The sequence below is a fragment of the Bactrocera dorsalis genome, chromosome 2, assembly GCF_023373825.1.
Source record: "Bactrocera dorsalis isolate Fly_Bdor chromosome 2, ASM2337382v1, whole genome shotgun sequence".
NCBI classification, from domain to species: domain Eukaryota; kingdom Metazoa; phylum Arthropoda; class Insecta; order Diptera; family Tephritidae; genus Bactrocera; species Bactrocera dorsalis.
The window spans coordinates 77400132-77420248 of record NC_064304.1 but is presented as its reverse complement, the minus strand read 5'-3'; the positions used below and the strand labels follow the sequence as shown (position 1 = coordinate 77420248).

The window sequence follows — 20117 nt, the reverse complement described above, 5'->3', positions numbered from 1 at the left end:
ACAATGTGCGTGGCACCGCCTACTTTTTGGAAAAAGCCCATATCTCGAGTCCCGCCAGACCGATTTGATACTTACGAAATCGGACAACAACAAATTCCACTTAATTCGTTCAGTTCCAGTACACAAATCAAGAATAATAATTCCATTAAAGTTCGGCACCTTTTGACCAAAAATTGTCCAAATCCAACCAAAACTGTTCAAGACCCTAGATACCGAATACGTGGTCTGTGATATTCCATTGAAACTCAGACAGAATCCTTTTCGTACAGTAGTAATTCTGTGTATCAAAAATGGCTTGAATCGAGCCAATACTTCCCTGAGCCCCTATATACTTTATATAAAAATGTTTAAACTTCCAGGTGACTTTATGCTGGATATATGTATTGGCTAATATTTGAAACAACTCAAAAAATTACAGAACATATTTTACTCAAAATAGTATATCAATGTGCCCAAAATAATTGATAAAATACTTTATATCGATACTTCTCCAACTCCCATGTATTCCATGTAATGACTTTCGTTTTTCTAATCGATCCTCTGGTCAGGTTTTGCTCCCTGCTTTAGATTGTTGCATTGCATAAAATGTTCGGTTGCCCTTTCTTACTTGTTGCTATTAACTTTGCGCTCTAGTTTAGACACACAACGAGTTGTACAACTCAGTAGTTTTTCCTTTGCAGGAACTACAAAATTGCAAGTACAGATCACTACAGCCAAACATAAATAGAAATCACAACTTACAGACGTCGTCTTTTTTACTTAGTCGTTAGAATGTTAAGTCGCGGATAGCTAATAATAAAGAACGCTCTCTACTGGAGCTAAAAATATATTTTTTGTGTAACTTATTTAAATGCAAAGTTTAATTCTCTCGTAACTGTGACTGTATACAGACCCACAGTTCAATGGGGTTGAGGTCTGACTGTGGGGAGGATGCGTATTTTTTTTAACCCTCGTCGAGACCAACGGGTCTGGCCAGGCATATTTTGTTTTTAAATGTTATTTAAATATATTTAGAGTTTAGCAAACGACTTGCGCTTCCAGGTAGCTTCCTAGAATTTTATTATCTATAGAATTGAGAAAAAAAATTCAAGGATATCGTATCGAAAAGGACGAAAAAAGGATATTAATAATATTAACCTTAACCTTAGTCGAGACCAATGGTACTTGGCTAGACCCCACATATTTTGTATGAAAATATATGAACTTTGGTGTGTTTCTATCATTTCGCACGGTTGATTTATCTGTTTTCATGTTCATTACATGTCCAAATTGGTTTATATGTTTATCTAGGTCAAATACTTTAGCCGCTAGAGCGTTTTAAAGGTTAAGAAAAATGTAATTCTTGGCCACGCCCCCGGTGGGGGCGAATTATACATTTCCGGAAAGCTCTTTAAATTACCTAACCGGTGCAATTTATTTGACCTACCTACGTCAAATATTTTAGCCGCTAGAGCGCTTTAAAAGGTTAAGAAAAAATGTATTTTTTCTCAAAATGTTACATTTTTTGTGAATGCTATTGCCACGCCAAGCGTGAACAAGGCAGTCAAATCGAGAGGTAAGAAATTTCAAAAATGTATTTATATTGTACATATATGTAGCGTAAATACAACACGTATTTCCATACAAATGCACCATTGGTCTCGACTAAGTGTATCAGACCGTTGGTCTCGACCAGGGTTAATATTGTCTAATTTACGAGTACTTTTGTTCTCGTGCCCATGTTTGCTTACCAGATCCTGAAAATCTTGAGATGTTATACACCTTTTTTAAATCCAATTTATTCCGATTCCAATAATATATTTCTTTTAAAAGTATCTCACAAAATAATTCGACATGCATTTAATCGACTATCTATGCTATTTCTAATAATTTAAAAATTTTTCTTTTTCCAATTGTTCCCTGAATTTTACTTTCGAGAAATAAAGAAAAGCTGACTTATAGAAATATTGCCACGAAGCATTAATTTAACCCAAGTTGACGTTTCGCTATTAAAAGAGTACCGCAATGTAATTTTGCTCAATTTTTTTTATACAATTGTGTTCACAAATAATTTTTCTTTAGTAAAAGCGTATTAAATAGCCACGTGGGACCGATGGAGTCAAAGGGCCGAAAAATCTGTTGGTTCAGTAAACGAGTTAATTGAACGAAATCCAATAGACGAAAGAAGCCGTCTTCATCGAGGATGATTCTTTTTGCTACTTGGGCGACGTTGAGTTTTGAGATATTTGGTGTCTTATATGTAGTATGTTGTAGAGTCCAGTATATATGTATTAGTGTGCAGTGTTTTGCATGATATCAACGAGGTGGAGATTAGACTCTTTTTACCGGCCAAAAAAACTGTAAACGATATATTATACGTACCAACTTTCTTTAAATTACATTTAGTACGTATGTATATTTATTATATTTTTTTTGTTTGTTTTTCTTAATTTCTGAGAATATTTTTCTGTCCATTTTATATTATTGTTTATAGTGACAAAGAGAAATGGATGTGGTTACATGTTATACTATTCAAATTATCTTAATTATATAGCGGTCCTACTTTTGCCTACTTCTACAGCTTCAGCTTAGAACTGGTTATTAACTTTCAGCTACTTTATTGATTTCTGTTTTTCTCATCATTGTATGAACAATCATAGGTAAAGAAAACATGCGAAAACAATGTCCCGTTATATGCTTTTTCCTTTTTTCTGTCCTTTTCAGTCGAAAAATGTGCTTTTTTACGTCATCAGGTAAGCGCATGAAATTTGATTTGCATTTATCGTTGTTACAAGTTTTTTATTCCTTCGTCTGAGGGAAAATGTGTTAAGCGTAAATGTTGAACGTGAAAATGATGTATTTAATAATTTCTGAAAGTAGTATTATTAAAAAGTGGTTGATTCGTCCTCAAGGAAATTTATTTATCAAATTTTTATCTTATATTTTAACTAATTACCATAAAAATCATATATAAAACTTAAAATATAAAAACTGATGATGTTGCTACGGGTAGATAGACTACAAGTGTACGATTTTCTTTCGCTCCGTTGATTACATATACTGCATCTTTACAAATGTTACAGGTAAATCTGTTTTTTCTTTTAAATTCATCAAGTTAACCAACTTCAGGCCGTTCGCGCAGCTGTCGCACTGGAATCAGCTGTTTCTAAATTTGTTGAATGACAGTTCAGAGTATCGTTCACAAGTATACAAAAGCGTTTTGCCAAAAGTGAACACAAAAAAAGTGATCAGCGATGGAATTCAAACGTAATAGTGTGATTGCTTTATATTTAGCTGGAAAATCACAGCCAGAAATTGTTCGTGAGCTCAAACACCTTATTGTGAATAAAGTTTTTATTTATCGCACCATCACTCGTTACAATAATACTGGTAGAATTGCAAAACGCCGTGGAGGTGGTCATCAAAAGAATGCAACGTTACGTGAGATGGTTCGGAAAGTGAAGAAGCAACTTGAGCGAAATCCACGACGAAATGCTAATCAAATGGCTAATGAGCTGAAAATATCCGACCGCAGCATCCGACGCATATTGAAAAATATTAGGGATTGACCGACCGTTCATACAAGAATCTAAGTCATCGGTTGGCCACTAGGAGCACCCGCCGCAAATAATGGACGTTTCAACAAGACTCAGCACCGTCTCACAAAGCGCGAGTGAACCAAGACTGGCTGAAAAACAACGTTCTGAACTTCATTACGACCCCACAATGGCTCTCGAATTCACCAGATGTGAATCCAATGGATTTTTCTCTCTAGGCCGTTTTGGAGAGCAAGGTCCGAAGTAAAAAATACACCAGTCTCGAGACGCTGAAAAAGTGGGTAGGCCAAACTACCGGCAAGTCACATTCGGGCAGCTTGCGATTCGTTTTTTGACCGTCTCAAGGCCATAGTTAAGGCAAAAGGTGGTCATGTCGAGCAAAAGTGAATAGGTCCTGAATTTATGATTATTTTCACACATTTTGTACTTTAAAATAAATAAAAATAAATTTCCAAACCGAATTTATGGCTTTTTATCGAGTGCCGGACCCTGTAGATGCACAATGGACGATAGCGAGCTCACGGCCTTAGAAGCAGGTCTACTTTTTGTTGCCTTGAAAGTGGATCCTTAAATAGATACAAATATAATTATTATATGGTGCATTTTAGTTCAAAGTTACATGTTTGTCTGAGCTGAACATATGGGGGATTATTAATTCTAATGTAAAATCTCTTCGTTAGTTTGATTTCTTTCTTCGTCGTAAATACGTAAAATAAGTAAGAAAATAGCTAAGTTCGGGTATAACCGAACATTTTATACTCTTGCGACTTTCTACGCACAAAGGTGCACCGTTATAAGAAAAACACGCTCTCTCAATTTTATTAAGATAACTCACATATTGGCCCATATATGCGGCATAAAGTCACACCAAAGTTCGAAAATCTCTATAATAGGTACATATATGGGAGCTAAGGAAAATATTGACCCGAGTAAATCCATTTTTAACACACAGGCATACTACTATCAGGAAGGGATTCTCTTTGAATTTTAAGTAAATATCTTACACATTGACCGAAATTTTTCGTCAAGTCAACTATAAGCACTGGGTCTCAATACCTCGAGAAATTTCTAGTGATAAGATGGCACAACTTAAAGGCACTATTCGTGCAAAGTTTTATTCTATACTGGAAATCGAATGTTTCAAATGGAATTTAAAACTATGTTATAAGGAAAGTAAGCGTGACTTTAGTCCATTTTCACGCTATAATATAGAATATCACGCAGCAAATTTGATTCAAATCGTTGGGCGGTCTCGAGATATGTATGTGATTTCACTTAAAAGCGAGCGGGCCACGCCCATCTTTCACTTTTTACACCGGCTCATAAAAAGCTCACTCATACCGTCACGAGGGTAAAATTTAAGGTGTCTGGAATATTTAGTTATTTATTTATCGCTGAATAATTTTAGTAGTTTTTAACAGCAGAAGATGTGTACATTTTCAGCCCACAGGTTACCCTTGCTACTGCAATTTAGTATACCTACTGCGTGAATCTGGTTCGTTCTCGACAATAAATAGCTGCTCGTCTACTGTTATTGCGGCATGAGTGTATGCTTTTTAAAGATTGTGACTCATTATGACGGGGCCGGCCCGTTCATATAGGCAAGTTTTGTAACTGCCAAGTGCGCGAGAATTTCAGAGAGGCATTTTGGAAAATTTTCTTTACATATTTTATTTTTTTTTTGAAGTTATACTTCTTATACGACGCCGGAAAAGGTTGCGATAGATTCTGGTTGCGCAATCTTCCATATAAAAGTAACGCAAAGTTGCGCAACCTCGCTCCATCCATATGAATGTAACGCGACCTTGTCTGCGAAGATGTGCGAGCAGCAAGCGAAGCGGTGACAATCGGCGATCGTTTGTTCGTTTCTTTCGGCACAGCTCGGCCGACACAACAACACAACACAATGTTCCATGCTTATGCTGTTGTTGTTTTTGTAAAACAATGTTTCAATTTTTGGTTGGTGACATATTCACATGTGTGCGCATATGTATGTTTGTATGCTTGTGCATTATTGAAGTTATACTTCTTTTTCTTTCGTTTGTCTTTCATTTCTGCGAATTCTCAACTATTTTACGTATGTTTTGGTTGAAATACTCTGCGTTGGCCTTTCAGAATCACACAGAATCATTTCTGTGGTTTTTGAAACTGACCCACGAGGACGAGGTATTTGGTTTTATCTGGGAGCGTGAGATTTAAGAAAATCGCTCGCTTACAAGGGATAAAATGACTTCTGAGTGGCGATTTTAATGAATAAATTCACAGAATCATTTCTGTGCTTTTGGAAATCTATACTAATAAATATTTTTTTCTTACTAATAGAAAATAAATTTATCACAGCAATATACATAAACATATACATAATATTGCTGTGATAAATTTAATTTCTATTAGTAAGCAAAAAATTAATAATAAATTTATTAAGACTATACTTCTCAGGGCATCACAGCAATGTTATGTATATGTATATACATATTATGCATATGTATTGCTGTGATAAATTTATTGCGAAAGCAAATGTTCTACAAAGTATGTATATTTCTATATTTAAACAAAATTTTTAGAACCATCGTATGTTTCTTGCATTCATAACCACATCATACTTAAGTCAGCGCAACCTAATTGTCAATGGTGGTGTTGGTGGTAAGCGCTTGGAAGGTCAAGATGCTAACACAGGTCCCAGGTTCGAATCCCGACAGAATAAATTTTTAATTTTTTGCTTTTAACATCGTATACTATACAAATTAATATTTTTCTTACTAATAGAAATTAAATTTATCACAGCAATATTATGTATATGTATATACATATTATGTATATGTATATTGCTGTGATAAATTTATTGCGAAAGCAAATGTTCTACAAAGTATGTATATTTCTATACTTAAACAAAATTATTAGAACCATCGTATGTTTCTTGCATTCATAACCACATCATACTTAAGTCAGCGCAACCTAATTGTCAATGGTGGTGTTGGTGGTAAGCGCTTGGAAGGTCAAGATGCTAACACAGGTCCCAGGTTCGAATCCCGACAGAATAAATTTTTAATTTTTTGCTTTTAACATCGTATACTATATAAATAAATATTGTTCTTTATTTTAATTTCTATTAGTAAGAAAAATATTTATTTGTATAGTATACGATGTTAAAAGGCATACATCTTCTATCCTATCTTGTGTATCTGCACATGCTCATATGAGTGTATGTATACGCATGTGCGCGCATTGACTTGTATGTTCATAACGGGTGATTTTTTTGAGGTTAGGATTTTCATGCATTAGTATTTGACAGATCACGTGGGATTTCAGACATGGTGTCAAAGAGAAAGATGCTCAGTATGCTTTGACATTTCATCATGAATAGACTTACTAACGAGCAACGCTTGCAAATCATTGAATTTTATTACCAAAATCAGTGTTCGGTTCTTTTCTTTTTTATCGACAAATTTTGTTCAGCGATGAGGCTCATTTCTGGTTGAATGGCTACGTAAATAAGCAAAATTGCCGCATTTGGGGTGAAGAGCAACCAGAAGCCGTTCAAGAACTGCCCATGCATCCCGAAAAATGCACTGTTTGGTGTGGTTTGTACGCTGGTGGAATCATTGGACCGTATTTTTTCAAAGATGCTGTTGGACGCAACGTTACGGTGAATGGCGATCGCTATCGTTCGATGCTAACAAACTTTTTGTTGCCAAAAATGGAAGAACTGAACTTGGTTGACATGTGGTTTCAACAAGATGGCGCTACATGCCACACAGCTCGCGATTCTATGGCCATTTTGAGGGAAAACTTCGGACAACAATTCATCTCAAGAAATGGACCCGTAAGTTGGCCACCAAGATCATGCGATTTAACGCCTTTAGACTATTTTTTGTGGGGCTACGTCAAGTCTAAAGTCTACAGAAATAAGCCAGCAACTATTCCAGCTTTGGAAGACAACATTTCCGAAGAAATTCGGGCTATTCCGGCCGAAATGCTCGAAAAAGTTGCCCAAAATTGGACTTTCCGAATGGACCACCTAAGACGCAGCCGCGGTCAACATTTAAATGAAATTATCTTCAAAAAGTAAATGTCATGAACCAATCTAACGTTTCAAATAAAGAACCGATGAGATTTTGCAAATTTTATGCGTTTTTTTTTAAAAAAAAGTTATCAAGCTCTTAAAAAATCACCCTTTACATTCATATATACTTATATGTACATACATTGCCGAACAAATAAATCACAAGCATACAAACATACATATGCGTACACATATGAATATGTCACCAACAAAAAATTGATCTTCACAAGTCAATCCGGCAGCCAAATTGGCGAAGAACAAAAGAGAGATGATTACGCTGCATATTCTCTTCCGCAACGAAGAGACGGAACTACTTTCTGAGTCAAAATTCATTCATTTAGACTTTGCTTTATTCTTCATTTTATGTGCATAATAAATTTATAAAATGTGAATTTAAGTTTTCTAGTTTTCTTTCATACAAAATGATATGCATTTCTGAATATCACTAAGAAGTATAACTTCATCCGCGCGTAGGGACTCCACGCACCTTTTTTATTTTATTTAAATAAAATATAAAATAATTTACAAATCTACATCATTTATTTCATATTTATATAACACTAGAGGACCCCGTCCACGCGTAAATTATTCATTAATTATAAACTATTCAATACAGTAATATTGAATTTATGAATAAAAACGAAAACTTTAATTCCGGTGCAGGAATATAAAATTTGAACATTATTTTCGAATTTGAAAATGATAGATACAAATTTTCACATCTTCGTTACTAAGCACAAATACACATAAGATATAAGATGTTGATTTTTTTGTTTTAATAGTTTTTAGTTCAAGTTTGTAACAAAAAGTAATTTTCAATTTCAATCTAATTAGCATTGGAAAACGTGGCATGAAAACTATTTCTTCATTAATTTTCCACTTAAAATTGTTGCTACAATTTTACTTTCTGTAGTATTTTTTATTACCAAACGTTAACCGTTGCACTATTGAGATGGATTCAATTTACACTGAATAACAATGCTTCAATCAATTTTCAATGGAAGTTTATGTGATGATGTGGTAATATCTAGATAATTTACGTTATAATTTTCACCCACAATAATAGCAAATGATTAAACCACATCTGATAGCCCGGCAACAATTTAAATAATTGCTAGTTTTAAACCCCGTGATTTTACATTGTTTTTGGGATCACAACTAAAACAACGAAAGTATAAAAACACTTATACTCTATTTTTTAAATTCATCACATAAGCTCTCCAATTAATAAATAATAAAATTAAAAAAATATAATTAATAAAATTAAAAAGGGTCTTATGCAGTTACTAATTCTGATTACTCCTTACAACGAATAAACTTATATAACAAGGACAAGCTTTTAACATTTTCATTTAAACGTATTAGAATTTTGTCTATTTCGTCCAAGCGGATGTAGAAAATATTGATATCGCAATCACAGAGAATAGAACTGCTAATGCAAAATATAGGATAAAACTGCTATCGCAATTCATATCGCAACTGCGATATACTTGTGTGATTTTTCAAACTACATACCTAGTTAAGAGTACAGCGAAAAGGAGCAAAAAGATATACACATTTCAATCGAAATGGCCTGCGAAGGCCACATCACACGGAATGTTAGTAATAAGTAATTTTGAGAAAAACATCCAGCTCTCATGAATCGACCGTTAAGATTTGGGTAAATGCTGCTGTTAAAGTGAGCTTATCGACTATCCGTAGGTCGCTAAGGAATGCTTCATATTTGAAACTATTAAAATTTAAAATGAAATCACTTAAGGAAAAGAAACACGATTACATTTTGCACCGCAGCACATTAGACCGTATTCCTCTGAAGATGAATTAGTTAAAGGTAAATTTTAAGAATCGCTACCCAACGGCGTATTTGAGATCATTCTCTACAAATAATTCCTTGACAGTGACAAATGTTTTCTGCAACTAATTGCAATGCCCCGCAAAGTTTGAGAAATGGAAGCGCTCGAGTTGACTGTTAGTCTTCGCCTCCTTCGTAACAAGTTCGTTGGGTGAAGTCCACTGTGGAACAATATTTCGTCTACAATTACAAGACTACACATAAACTCCTTCGGATTGCGCTTAAACGGCGTCAACCGTTGCTGTGAAGTATCCTCATGACATTACTTGTTATCTGGATGGAGCAAACACGACTTCTAAGTGCCTGGACTACATTGAAACTTGTGAATGAGCGCAATTTGTTGATCAAACATGTTGTTTATAGCAGCTGCTTATGGCGGTACACTTCAGTAGTGCGTTGTGATTTTTATAATGGATAAAAATATCGAACAAAGAATTTGTGTCAAATTATATAATTCTAACCGAATTTCGTGTGCGGAATCGTTGGGAATTTTGGAAAAGGCTTACAGTGATTCAGTTTTATCAAAAACACAAGCCTACGGTTGATACGAAGCCTTCAAAGACAGTTGAAATCTTCAGGCAAGTGTTAGAGAGATGGCAAGAGAGCTCCACATCTCTCCCGAGTCCGTTCAAATGACTTTGGTGGATATTTTGGGTATGAAACGCGTTTAAAGTCAAAAAGGCAATGACTACCATCGATCAGCCACCATATTCAGCAGATTTGGCTGCGTGTGATTTTTTCTTGTTCCCCAAACTCCAATTGTCGCCCGTTCTCAGTTGACCGAAGAGATAAAACAAAATTCGCCAAAGTAGCTGAAGGCCATCTCAAAAAGTGCTTATGAAAAGTGTATTAAGAACTGTAAAAATGGTTGTCATAAGTGTATTACATTTGGTGAGGATTACTTTGAAGGCGTCAAAACAAATATTGATGAACAATTTAATATTTTGCGTTTTATTTACAATTTTATTTTTTATTTTTTTTTTTTCAAAATGTATTTTTACTTCACATGTTATAAAACCTACCTACAAGACCACTTCCTTATGAGGTCAAAACTTAGTTTCGACAAAAGCTAAATTGGGGTAGAGGATCCGAATTAAGAAATTTCTATTGTCTGGAAAAATCTATTTTTCAAAATGCTTAAACCACAAGTGCCAATTCTCTTTGTGATCTTCTGTTTTTAATTGAATTTGTGATTTAATCTGAGTTTTAGTAATCTGATTTCATACATCTCTATTTCTCTCAGAGTACCAAGGAATGCATGTTTTACGTGTTAGATACAATTGTTATAAGTAGGAAACTATATGCAGTGAAACTATAATAGTGAAAGAATACGGATAATACATGAAAAAAGATAATTTCTTTGTGTTCTCTTTTTCTTTTCCTACACAGACAAAGTCATATAAACTCCTCCAAACTTTCTCTTGAATTGTCTCAATCGAATGAAGAGGACGAGGTAAAAGTTAATCCTCAATGGACCAACATTAACGCAGAGGTGGATGTGGTAATCCCAATGATTTTAAATCATTTGCATAATATAAAGATCGAACATTTAAATCTACCGGACATAACAGAGACAATTTCCTTGGTATGTATAATTTTAAATAATTTCATCTGAAGATACTCTAGCATAAACGGAAATATATTTGAAATATTATAGTATTAGAAAAATTTTTCTGCAAGAAAATTTTGCAATGATCTCAATTTTCCTCACTAGGCGATATTATGAACCGATGGATAATGTTTTTTAAATCTTATTTACATTAACTATGCATCGTTTTATATCTTGTTTTAATTTCTTTAACCGGCTTTATATCAGAAATATAGCTCACTGTTCAATCGACTATTCGATTGATCTGTGTTCGCTGCTGTTTCCAAGATAGAGGAAATTATCTACGACTTCAAAATTATGACTGTTAACAGTGACGTGAAAACCAAGTCGCGAAAACAACGACAGTTTGTTTGATGGAAAATCAAAAATACGTGATATCTTGGAAAAGGCCGATGAAAAGAGGACCGAGGCACACCACTTCTTCGTCAATTTAAAGCTGCATACAGATTTGCTATTCCCACAAAACTAATATGAATGTGTAAACTGACGTTAAGCAATACCAAAAGCTCCTTCAAGATCGGGAAAGACCTCTCCGAACAGTTCGATTCGAATAAGGTACTCCCTATCGTTCGACTTCTTCAATCTACTGCTGGAAAAAATAATTCGAGTCACAGAGCAGGTACAATCTTTTGTAAGAGTGTACAGTTGCCGGCGTACGTCGATGATATTGATATCATTGATATCAACCGCGCCGTTAGTTCTGCTTTCTCCAGAATGGATGAAAAAGCGAAGCAAATGGGTTTGGTGGTGAACGAAGGCAAAACGAAATATCTCCTGACATCAAACAAACAGTCATCGCACTGGCGACTAGGCTCCCACGTCACTGTTGACAGTCATAACTTCGAAGTCGTAGATAATTTCGTCTAACTTGAACCGTGATCACCGGAAATTCGATCGAAACTGTGCATGAATTCCTCAAAAATCAGCCGAAATGATCTTTGAAATTCATGGAAATGGAATTGAACGTCTCCAAAACATCGATTTATCGCATTCTGACCGAATATTTGGGCTTACGAAAGGTGTGTACACGGTTTGTTCCGCACAAATTAACTGACTATCAAAAATTGCTCAGAATCCAACATTCCATCGACGCTTGTGACCGATTATTTGACCAAAAAATCACATTTTAACCATTGGCCACCCCGTGTATTCACCTGATATGGCACCGTGCGACTTCTTCCTTTTCGGAAAAAATGCATTTGCCCATGAAAGGAAAGCGTTATGCAGACGTAGAGGCCATTCAAAAGGCTTGCACTGGCATACTGGCGGTCATACCGGCCAACTAGATAAAACACTCGTTCGACATGCTTTTGGACCGTGCAAAAAGCTGTATTGAAGCAGAAGGAGACTATTTTGAATAAAAATAATTTGTTTTTGCCGAAAACCTTTTTTTTTTTAAGTCCTGTTTAATTTGGAATGCACCTTGTATTTGAATTTTTTACACACATTTTAAAGTTAAATTAAAGAAATCTGTATAGACACTGCCATGTAACTTTTTTCTACAGAACTCGTAGTTTCGCCGGAAATCGAGATAAAACCATTCTTAACCCTTAAAAATTAAGGCACGCTCCTTCCCTTCGTATTCCCGACCTTAAATCGTACTTAAAATGTTAACGTTTGTTATTTTATATGGATGGTAAACTCGATTCCGATTCTACTCGAGAATCGAGTTTTCTCGTTAAATAATCGATTTTCAGTAGTCGAAGTGGATTAGGAATCGGTTCTTGACATTCGAAAAATCGATTATTTTACGAGAAAACTCCATTCTCGAGTAGAACCGGAATCGATTTTACCATCCCTACTGGCCGCCGTCGCGTGCACATTAAAACCTCCGCACAATAACCACCACAAAAAAAAAATGATTTTTTTTCCATGTAATTTATATGGAAAACAGAAAATTTGAAATAGCCACCTCTTAATATTAATACTAAGAGCTCATCTTTTGAGTGACTTTTTTTTACACATTTTCGAAAATTTTGAGCTTGTTTTTCAGTTGAAAAAAAAGGTTGCCTCAGAATGACACACCCTAATATATACATGTTTAAACTGTAATGATAAAATATTTAATGTGCCTCGGCTGAAATCGTTTTCAAACTGTTAGAAGTAATATTAACTCTAAGCTTATATGCATATAGTATATATTTGTGAATTTGTGAATACGGTAACATAAAATTGTGAAAAACAAAAGCAAATATATATTTTTTAATATAATAATTTTAAGTGCCAAACAAAAAATTTAAAAAGAAATAAATATAAATTTGTATAAATATTTTAAAATTTTTGAAACAAAAAAAATTAGAAAGTGAAAATGGCTACAAGTTCAGATGATGCATTAGCTCGACTAATTTCGGTACATACAATGAATTTGAAAAGAGAAATAGAAAATTTAAAATTACAAGTTAGAAATTTAACAGATGTTCATAATGTGGTCGAATTCGAGCCACAATCCATAGATATAACAGTAAGATGTGACGAAACATTAGATATAATAAGATCGCTTCCCGAATTTAATGGGAAAGGTTTCGTAAGTTGGTGGGAAGCCGCTACTAATACTATGATATTGTACGAGAGTCGGAGATATTATGCCTCCCAAACAATTTTAAGAAATAAAATAATTGGTGAAGCAAACGATACTTTAACCAATCACGGTACGGTCCTCAATTTTGACGCAATAATTAGCCGGTTAGATTTCGCTTATGCAGACAAGAGACCCCTGCATATCCTTGAACAGGAATTAAACTTAATAAGGCAAATGAATATGAACTTAATTGACCATTATAATACAGTGAATTCTCAATTAACTTTAATGATTAACAAAACTATAATGACATATGGTAATAATTCGGAAATTATTATCTAATAACAAGCCCACCTTCAGGCAATATAATAATAATAACCATATCCTAATAATTTGAGATTTAATCAAAGACCTCAGCAATTTAACAATAACTATAATAACAGATCATTCGGATTGCAAAATCAATCTAAACCAACACCCATGGAAATAGATACTTTCGCCCAGTTTAGACAATCAACTAATTTAAATCCGTATAGACAACAATTTTTTCAAAATAGTAATAATAACCACAATAGAATTTCTAAGCGAAATCATGAATCTCTTAATTGTCATCAGATTCCGCAAAAACATCAAAGAATCAATAATATCCAAGAAAGTGCTATTTTAGACGAAGCAACACCCTTCCCTATATATTCAGACAATTACGAGGAACAAATAAAGAATTAAAAGTTCTAATAGATACAGGGGCAACAAATTGCTATTGCACACCGAATATTTTACCTAATAGACAAAGGTTGGAAATTGTAAAACGTGTAAAAACAATAAATGGCTTTACGTTGATTACTCACTATTACAATGCACACATTTATGGTTACCCGACACGATTTTATGAAATTAACAATTTGCAAAGCGATATGCTTATAGGGATGAATTTCCTCAGTAAAGCAGGAATACAACTAAATTTAAAAAATAACACATTTCTAAGAAATAATTGTAAAAATGAAGAGAAATTCTATACACTCAGTGAAACAGAATTAGGACAAATAAATAATATAAAAGATGAAAATTCAAATGCAGAAAAAAATAAGAAAAATAAAACATAAAATCTTAAAAAATCCACGGTAACATAAATACAAATTTACCGTTTAGAACTGATGTTAAGGCCGAAATAAGAACAATCACAAATGCACCAGTATATAGCAAACAATTGCATTTCTGCGAATGCATTTGTGAATATGGAAGTTAAGAAAATGTTAAAAGCAAACATAATTAGGGAAAGTAAAGGTGCCCAAAAAGGGAACTAACGAAGATGGATCACCCAAAATGAGAATGGTGATCGACTATAAAAAATTAAATGAAAATACAATAACTGACAGATATCCTATTCCGGACTGCAATGTCATATTGGCAAACTTGGGGAAAGCTAAAATTTTTTCTACTTTAGATCTTGAATCGGGCTTCCATCAGATACCAATAAAAGAGAAAGACATAGAGAAAACTGCATTTTCAAATTAAAAACGGCAAGTATGAATATGTCAGAATGCCTTTCGGATTAAAAAACGCACCTTCAATTTTTCAAAGAGCCATGGACAATATACTTCGCCAATACGTAGGGAAATTTTGTCATGTTTACATTGACGATATCATCGTATATTCTAGCAATGCTGACGAACACTATGATCATTTAGAGAAAATAATAAATACCTTGCATGAAGCTCATATGAAAATTTCACTATAAAAATCCGAGTTTTTCAAGACCAGTGTTGAATTTTTGGGATACAAGGTTGCCCATAATATAATTATGACAGATCAAAAGAAAGTAGAAACTATTAAAGAATACCCTACACCAAAAACTTTACGACAGTTAAGAAGTTTTTTGGGAATGACTGGGTAACTTACTAAACCATTAACTAAGTATTTGCAAAGAGAAAATGGTAGAATATCTCAAACCCATCAAAAAAAGTCATAGAATTAGATGATGAAGCCTTGAAAGCAGCGGCGAGATTAAAAAATGAATTAATGCAACAGGTTGAACTCACTCAACCAGATTTTAACAAAAAATTTATATTAACTACTGACGCATCAAACGATGCAAGAGGAGCCGTCCTGTCACAAGACCAAAAACCAATAACCTATATATCCAAAACATTAAACTCAACGGAAAAAAATTATGCTACAAATGAAAAACAGTTATATGCCATTGTCTGGGCATTGAAAAACTTAAGAAATTACTTACATGGAGTTGCTGATTTGGAGGATGGAGTCATGTGTAGAAGTTCTCGCAAGTGAGGAAAGTTCTCTGATCGCCATTCACTTGGGAGTGGCCAGAAACGATTCTTTTACATATGACTCAAGCAGCTCACGACTTCCGGTCTTTGACCAAGTATCCTCTGGGTAGCCTAAGAACATCCGTTTGAAGGCGAGCTAAAGTGAGAAGGCGAAAAATCCCCTGCATAGGGTTGTGCGCTGGGTTTGGGACCCGCCACGTAAAAAAACACCCCCAATGAAAAAACACCAACAGCCTCGGATGAGAGACCCCCCTTTTGATGACGACCATGGCAAACGAAATAAGGACTATGATTTGAGGGCATGCACCTGGAATGTCCGGTCCCTTAATTGGGAAGGTGCCGCTGCCCAGCTGGTAGGTGTCCTCGTAAAGATAAAGGCTCGTAAAGATAAAGGCTGACATCACCGCCGTCCAAGAAATGCGATGGACGGGACAAGGACAGAGACGAGTAGGTCCTTGTGACATTTACTACAGTGGCCATATAAAGGAGCGCAAGTTTGGTGTTGGATTCGTGGTGGGAGAGACTCCGTCGCCGAGTACTATCATTCACTCCGGAGAATGAACGTCTACCCACAATCCGGATCAAAGCGAGGTTCTTCAACATATCGCTGATTTGCGCCCACGCCCCGACAGAAGAGAAGGACGATGTGACCAAAGATGCTTTTTATGAGTGCTTGGAGCCCACTTATGAGAGATGCCCCCGCCACGATGTCAAAATCGTGCTTGACGACTTCAACGCCAGGGTGGGCAAAGAAGGTATATTTGGAATTACGGTCGGTAAATTCAGCCTCCACAAGGAAACATCCCCAAATGGGTTGAGGCTGATCGACTTCGCCGGGGCCCGAAATATGGTTATCTGTAGTACTAGATTCCAGCATAAGAAGATACATCAAGCTACCTGGCTGTCTCCGGATCGAAAAACCACCAACCAGATCGATCATGTTGTGATAGACGGAAGACACGTGTCCAGTGTTTTAGATGTGAGTGCGCTCCGAGGTCCTAACATCGGCTCGGAACACTATATTTTTGCAGCCAAAATTCGCAACCGCCTCTGTGCAGCAAAAAACGCATGCCAACAAACACAAGGAAGGTTCGACGTCGAGAAGCTGCAATCACAACAGACAGCCGAATGATTTTCAACTCGGCTTGCACTCCTGTTCTCTGAGAGCACTCGTCAACAACTCGGTATAAGGGAACTGTGGGACGGCATTTCAAACTCCTTACGTATAGCTGCAACCGAAACCATTGGTTTTCGGAAAGTGCAAAAGAACAGCTGGTACGACGAGGAGTGCCGTGTCGCAGCGGAGAGAAAACAGGCTGCCTACCTTGCAACGTTACGATCGACCACAACACGTGCGGGATGGGATAGATACCGAGAGTTGAAGAAGGAAGCGAGACGCATTTGTAGACAGAAGAAGAAAGAGGCCGAAATGCGTGAGTACGAGCAGCTTGATAAGCTGGCCGATAGGGGTAATGCTCGAAATTTCTACGAAAAAAATGCGGCGGCTTACAGAAGGTTTCAAGACCGGAGCATACTCCTGTAGAACCCCCAAAGGTGATCAAGCCACCGATGCCCAGAGCATACTTAGATTATGGAGGGAACACTTCTCCAGCCTGCTGAATGGCAGTGAACACATAACACCAGGAGAAGGCGAACCCGATTCCCCAATCGATGACGATGGAGCAGACGTTCCATTACCCGGCCATGAAGAAGTTCGAATAGCAATTGCCCGCCTGAAGAACAACAAAGCGGCACGGGCCGACGGATTGCCGGCCGAGCTATTCAAACACGGCGGCGAAGAACTGATAAGGAGCATGCATCAGCTTCTTTGCAAAATATGGTCGGATGAAAGCATGCCCAACGATTGGAATTTAAGTGTGCTATGCCCAATCCATAAAAAAGGAGACCCCACAATCTGCGCCAACTACCGTGGGATTAGCCTCCTCAACATCGCGTACAAGGTTCTATCGAGCGTATTGTGTGAACGATTAAAGCCCACCGTCAACATACTGATTGGACCTTATCAGTGTGGCTTCAGACCTGGTAAATCAACAACCGACCAGATGTTCACAATGCGCCAAATCTTGGAAAAGACCCGTGAAAGGAGAATCGACACTCACCACCTATTCGTCGATTTCAAAGCTGCTTTCGACAGCACGAAAAGGAGCTCCCTTTATGCCGCGATGTCTGAGTTTGGTATCCCCGCAAAACTAATACGGCTGTGTAAACTGACGTTGAGCTACACGAAAAGCTCCGTCAGGATCGGGAAGGACCTCTCCGAGCCGTTCGATACCAAACGAGGTTTTAGACAAGGCGACTCCCTATCGTGCGACTTTTTCAATCTGCTGTTGTAGAAAATTATTAGAGCTGCAGAACTGAATCGAGCAGGTACAATCTTTTATAAGAGTGTACAGCTGCTGGCGTATGCCGATGATATTGATATCATCGGTCTCAACACCCGCGCCGTTAGTTCTGCTTTCTCCAGACTGAACAAGGAAGCAACGCAAATGGGTCTGGCCGTGAACAAACAGTCGTCGCACTCGCGACTTGGATCTCACGTCACTGTTGACAATCATAACTTTGAAGTTGTAGATAATTTCGTCTATCTTGGAACCAGCGTAAACACCACCAACAATGTCAGCCTGGAAATCCAACGCAGGATTACTCTTGCCAACAGGTGCTACTTCGGACTGAGTAGGCAATTGAAAAGTAGAGTCCTCTCTCGACGAACAAAAACCAAACTCTATAAGTCGCTCATAATTCCCGTCCTGCTATATGGTGCAGAGGCTTGGACGATGACAACAACCGATGAGTCGACGTTGCGACTTTTCGAGAGAAAAATTCTGCGAAAGATTTATGGTCCTTTGCGCGTTGGCCACGGCGAATATCGCATTCGATGGAACGATGAGCTGTACGAGATATACGACGACATTGACATAGTTCAGCGAATTAGAAGACAGCGGCTACGCTGGCTAGGTCATGTTGTCCGGATGGATGAAAATATTCCAGCTCTGAAAGTATTCGACGCAGTACCCGCCGCGGGAAGCAGAGGAAGAGGAAGACCTCCACTCCGTTGGAAGAACCAAGTGGAGAAGGACCTGGCCTCGCTTGGAATATCCAATTGGCGCCACGTAGCGAAGAGAAGAAACGACTGGCGCGCTGTTGTTGACTCGGCTATAATCGCGTAAGCGGTGTCTACGCCAGTAAAGAAGAAGAAGAAGATTTGGAAATTCACACGGACCATCAACCCCTTACTCGCTGTATCACCGAGAAATCCAAATGCTAAGATGAAGCGCTGGCATGCACTTATAGAAGAATATGCCCCAAAAATAATTTATAAATCTGGAAATACTAATTGTGTAGCAGATGCATTATCCAGACAGTTTTTGAATAATAATATTTTAGAAGAAAATAATAATGAAAATATTGAAGGAAGCGATGAAGATAACATCACTGAAACAATGCATTCAGCACCAAGCTTAGATATTTTTCACATAAAAACCTTAAATAAAACCCTAAACTTTTTCCCACAACAAATTGTACTGAGCAAATCAAACGGTAACGAACATTTTAGAACAAAAACTTTTAATAACGGGTGATTTTTTTGAGGTTAGGATTTTCATGCATTAGTATTTGACAGATCACGTGGGATTTCAGACATGGTGTCAAAGAGAAAGATGCTCAGTATGCTTTGACATTTCATCATGAATAGACTTACTAACGAGCAACGCTTGCAAATCATTGAATTTTATTACCAAAATCAGTGTTCGGTTCGAAATGTGAAAATCCGCTTTTTTATCGACAAATTTTGTTCAGCGATGGGGCTCATTTCTGGTTGAATGGCTACGTAAATAAGCAAAATTGCCGCATTTGGGGTGAAGAGCAACCAGAAGCCGTTCAAGAACTGCCCATGCATCCCGAAAAATGCACTGTTTGGTGTGGTTTGTACGCTGGTGGAATCATTGGACCGTATTTTTTCAAAGATGCTGTTGGACGCAACGTTACGGTGAATGGCGATCGCTATCGTTCGATGCTAACAAACTTTTTGTTGCCAAAAATGGAAGAACTGAACTTGGTTGACATGTGGTTTCAACAAGATGGCGCTACATGCCACACAGCTCGCGATTCTATGGCCATTTTGAGGGAAAACTTCGGACAACAATTCATCTCAAGAAATGGACCCGTAAGTTGGCCACCAAGATCATGCGATTTAACGCCTTTAGACTATTTTTTGTGGGGCTACGTCAAGTC

At 36.8% G+C, this 20117-nt stretch overlaps 1 protein-coding gene and 1 pseudogene across 1 annotated transcript in view; both read left to right on the top strand.

The window, feature by feature from the left end:
• Positions 1 to 20117, top strand: part of LOC105226962 (uncharacterized) — a 131341-nt gene that overhangs the window by 44633 nt on the left and 66591 nt on the right. Inside the window, exon 2 of the mRNA XM_049450239.1 lies at positions 10841 to 11036. Within this exon, the coding sequence (XP_049306196.1) occupies positions 10841 to 11036 (196 nt within the window). The remainder of the gene's footprint in view (positions 1 to 10840; positions 11037 to 20117) is intronic.
• Positions 5649 to 5778, top strand: LOC125776914 (small nucleolar RNA U3; annotated as a pseudogene).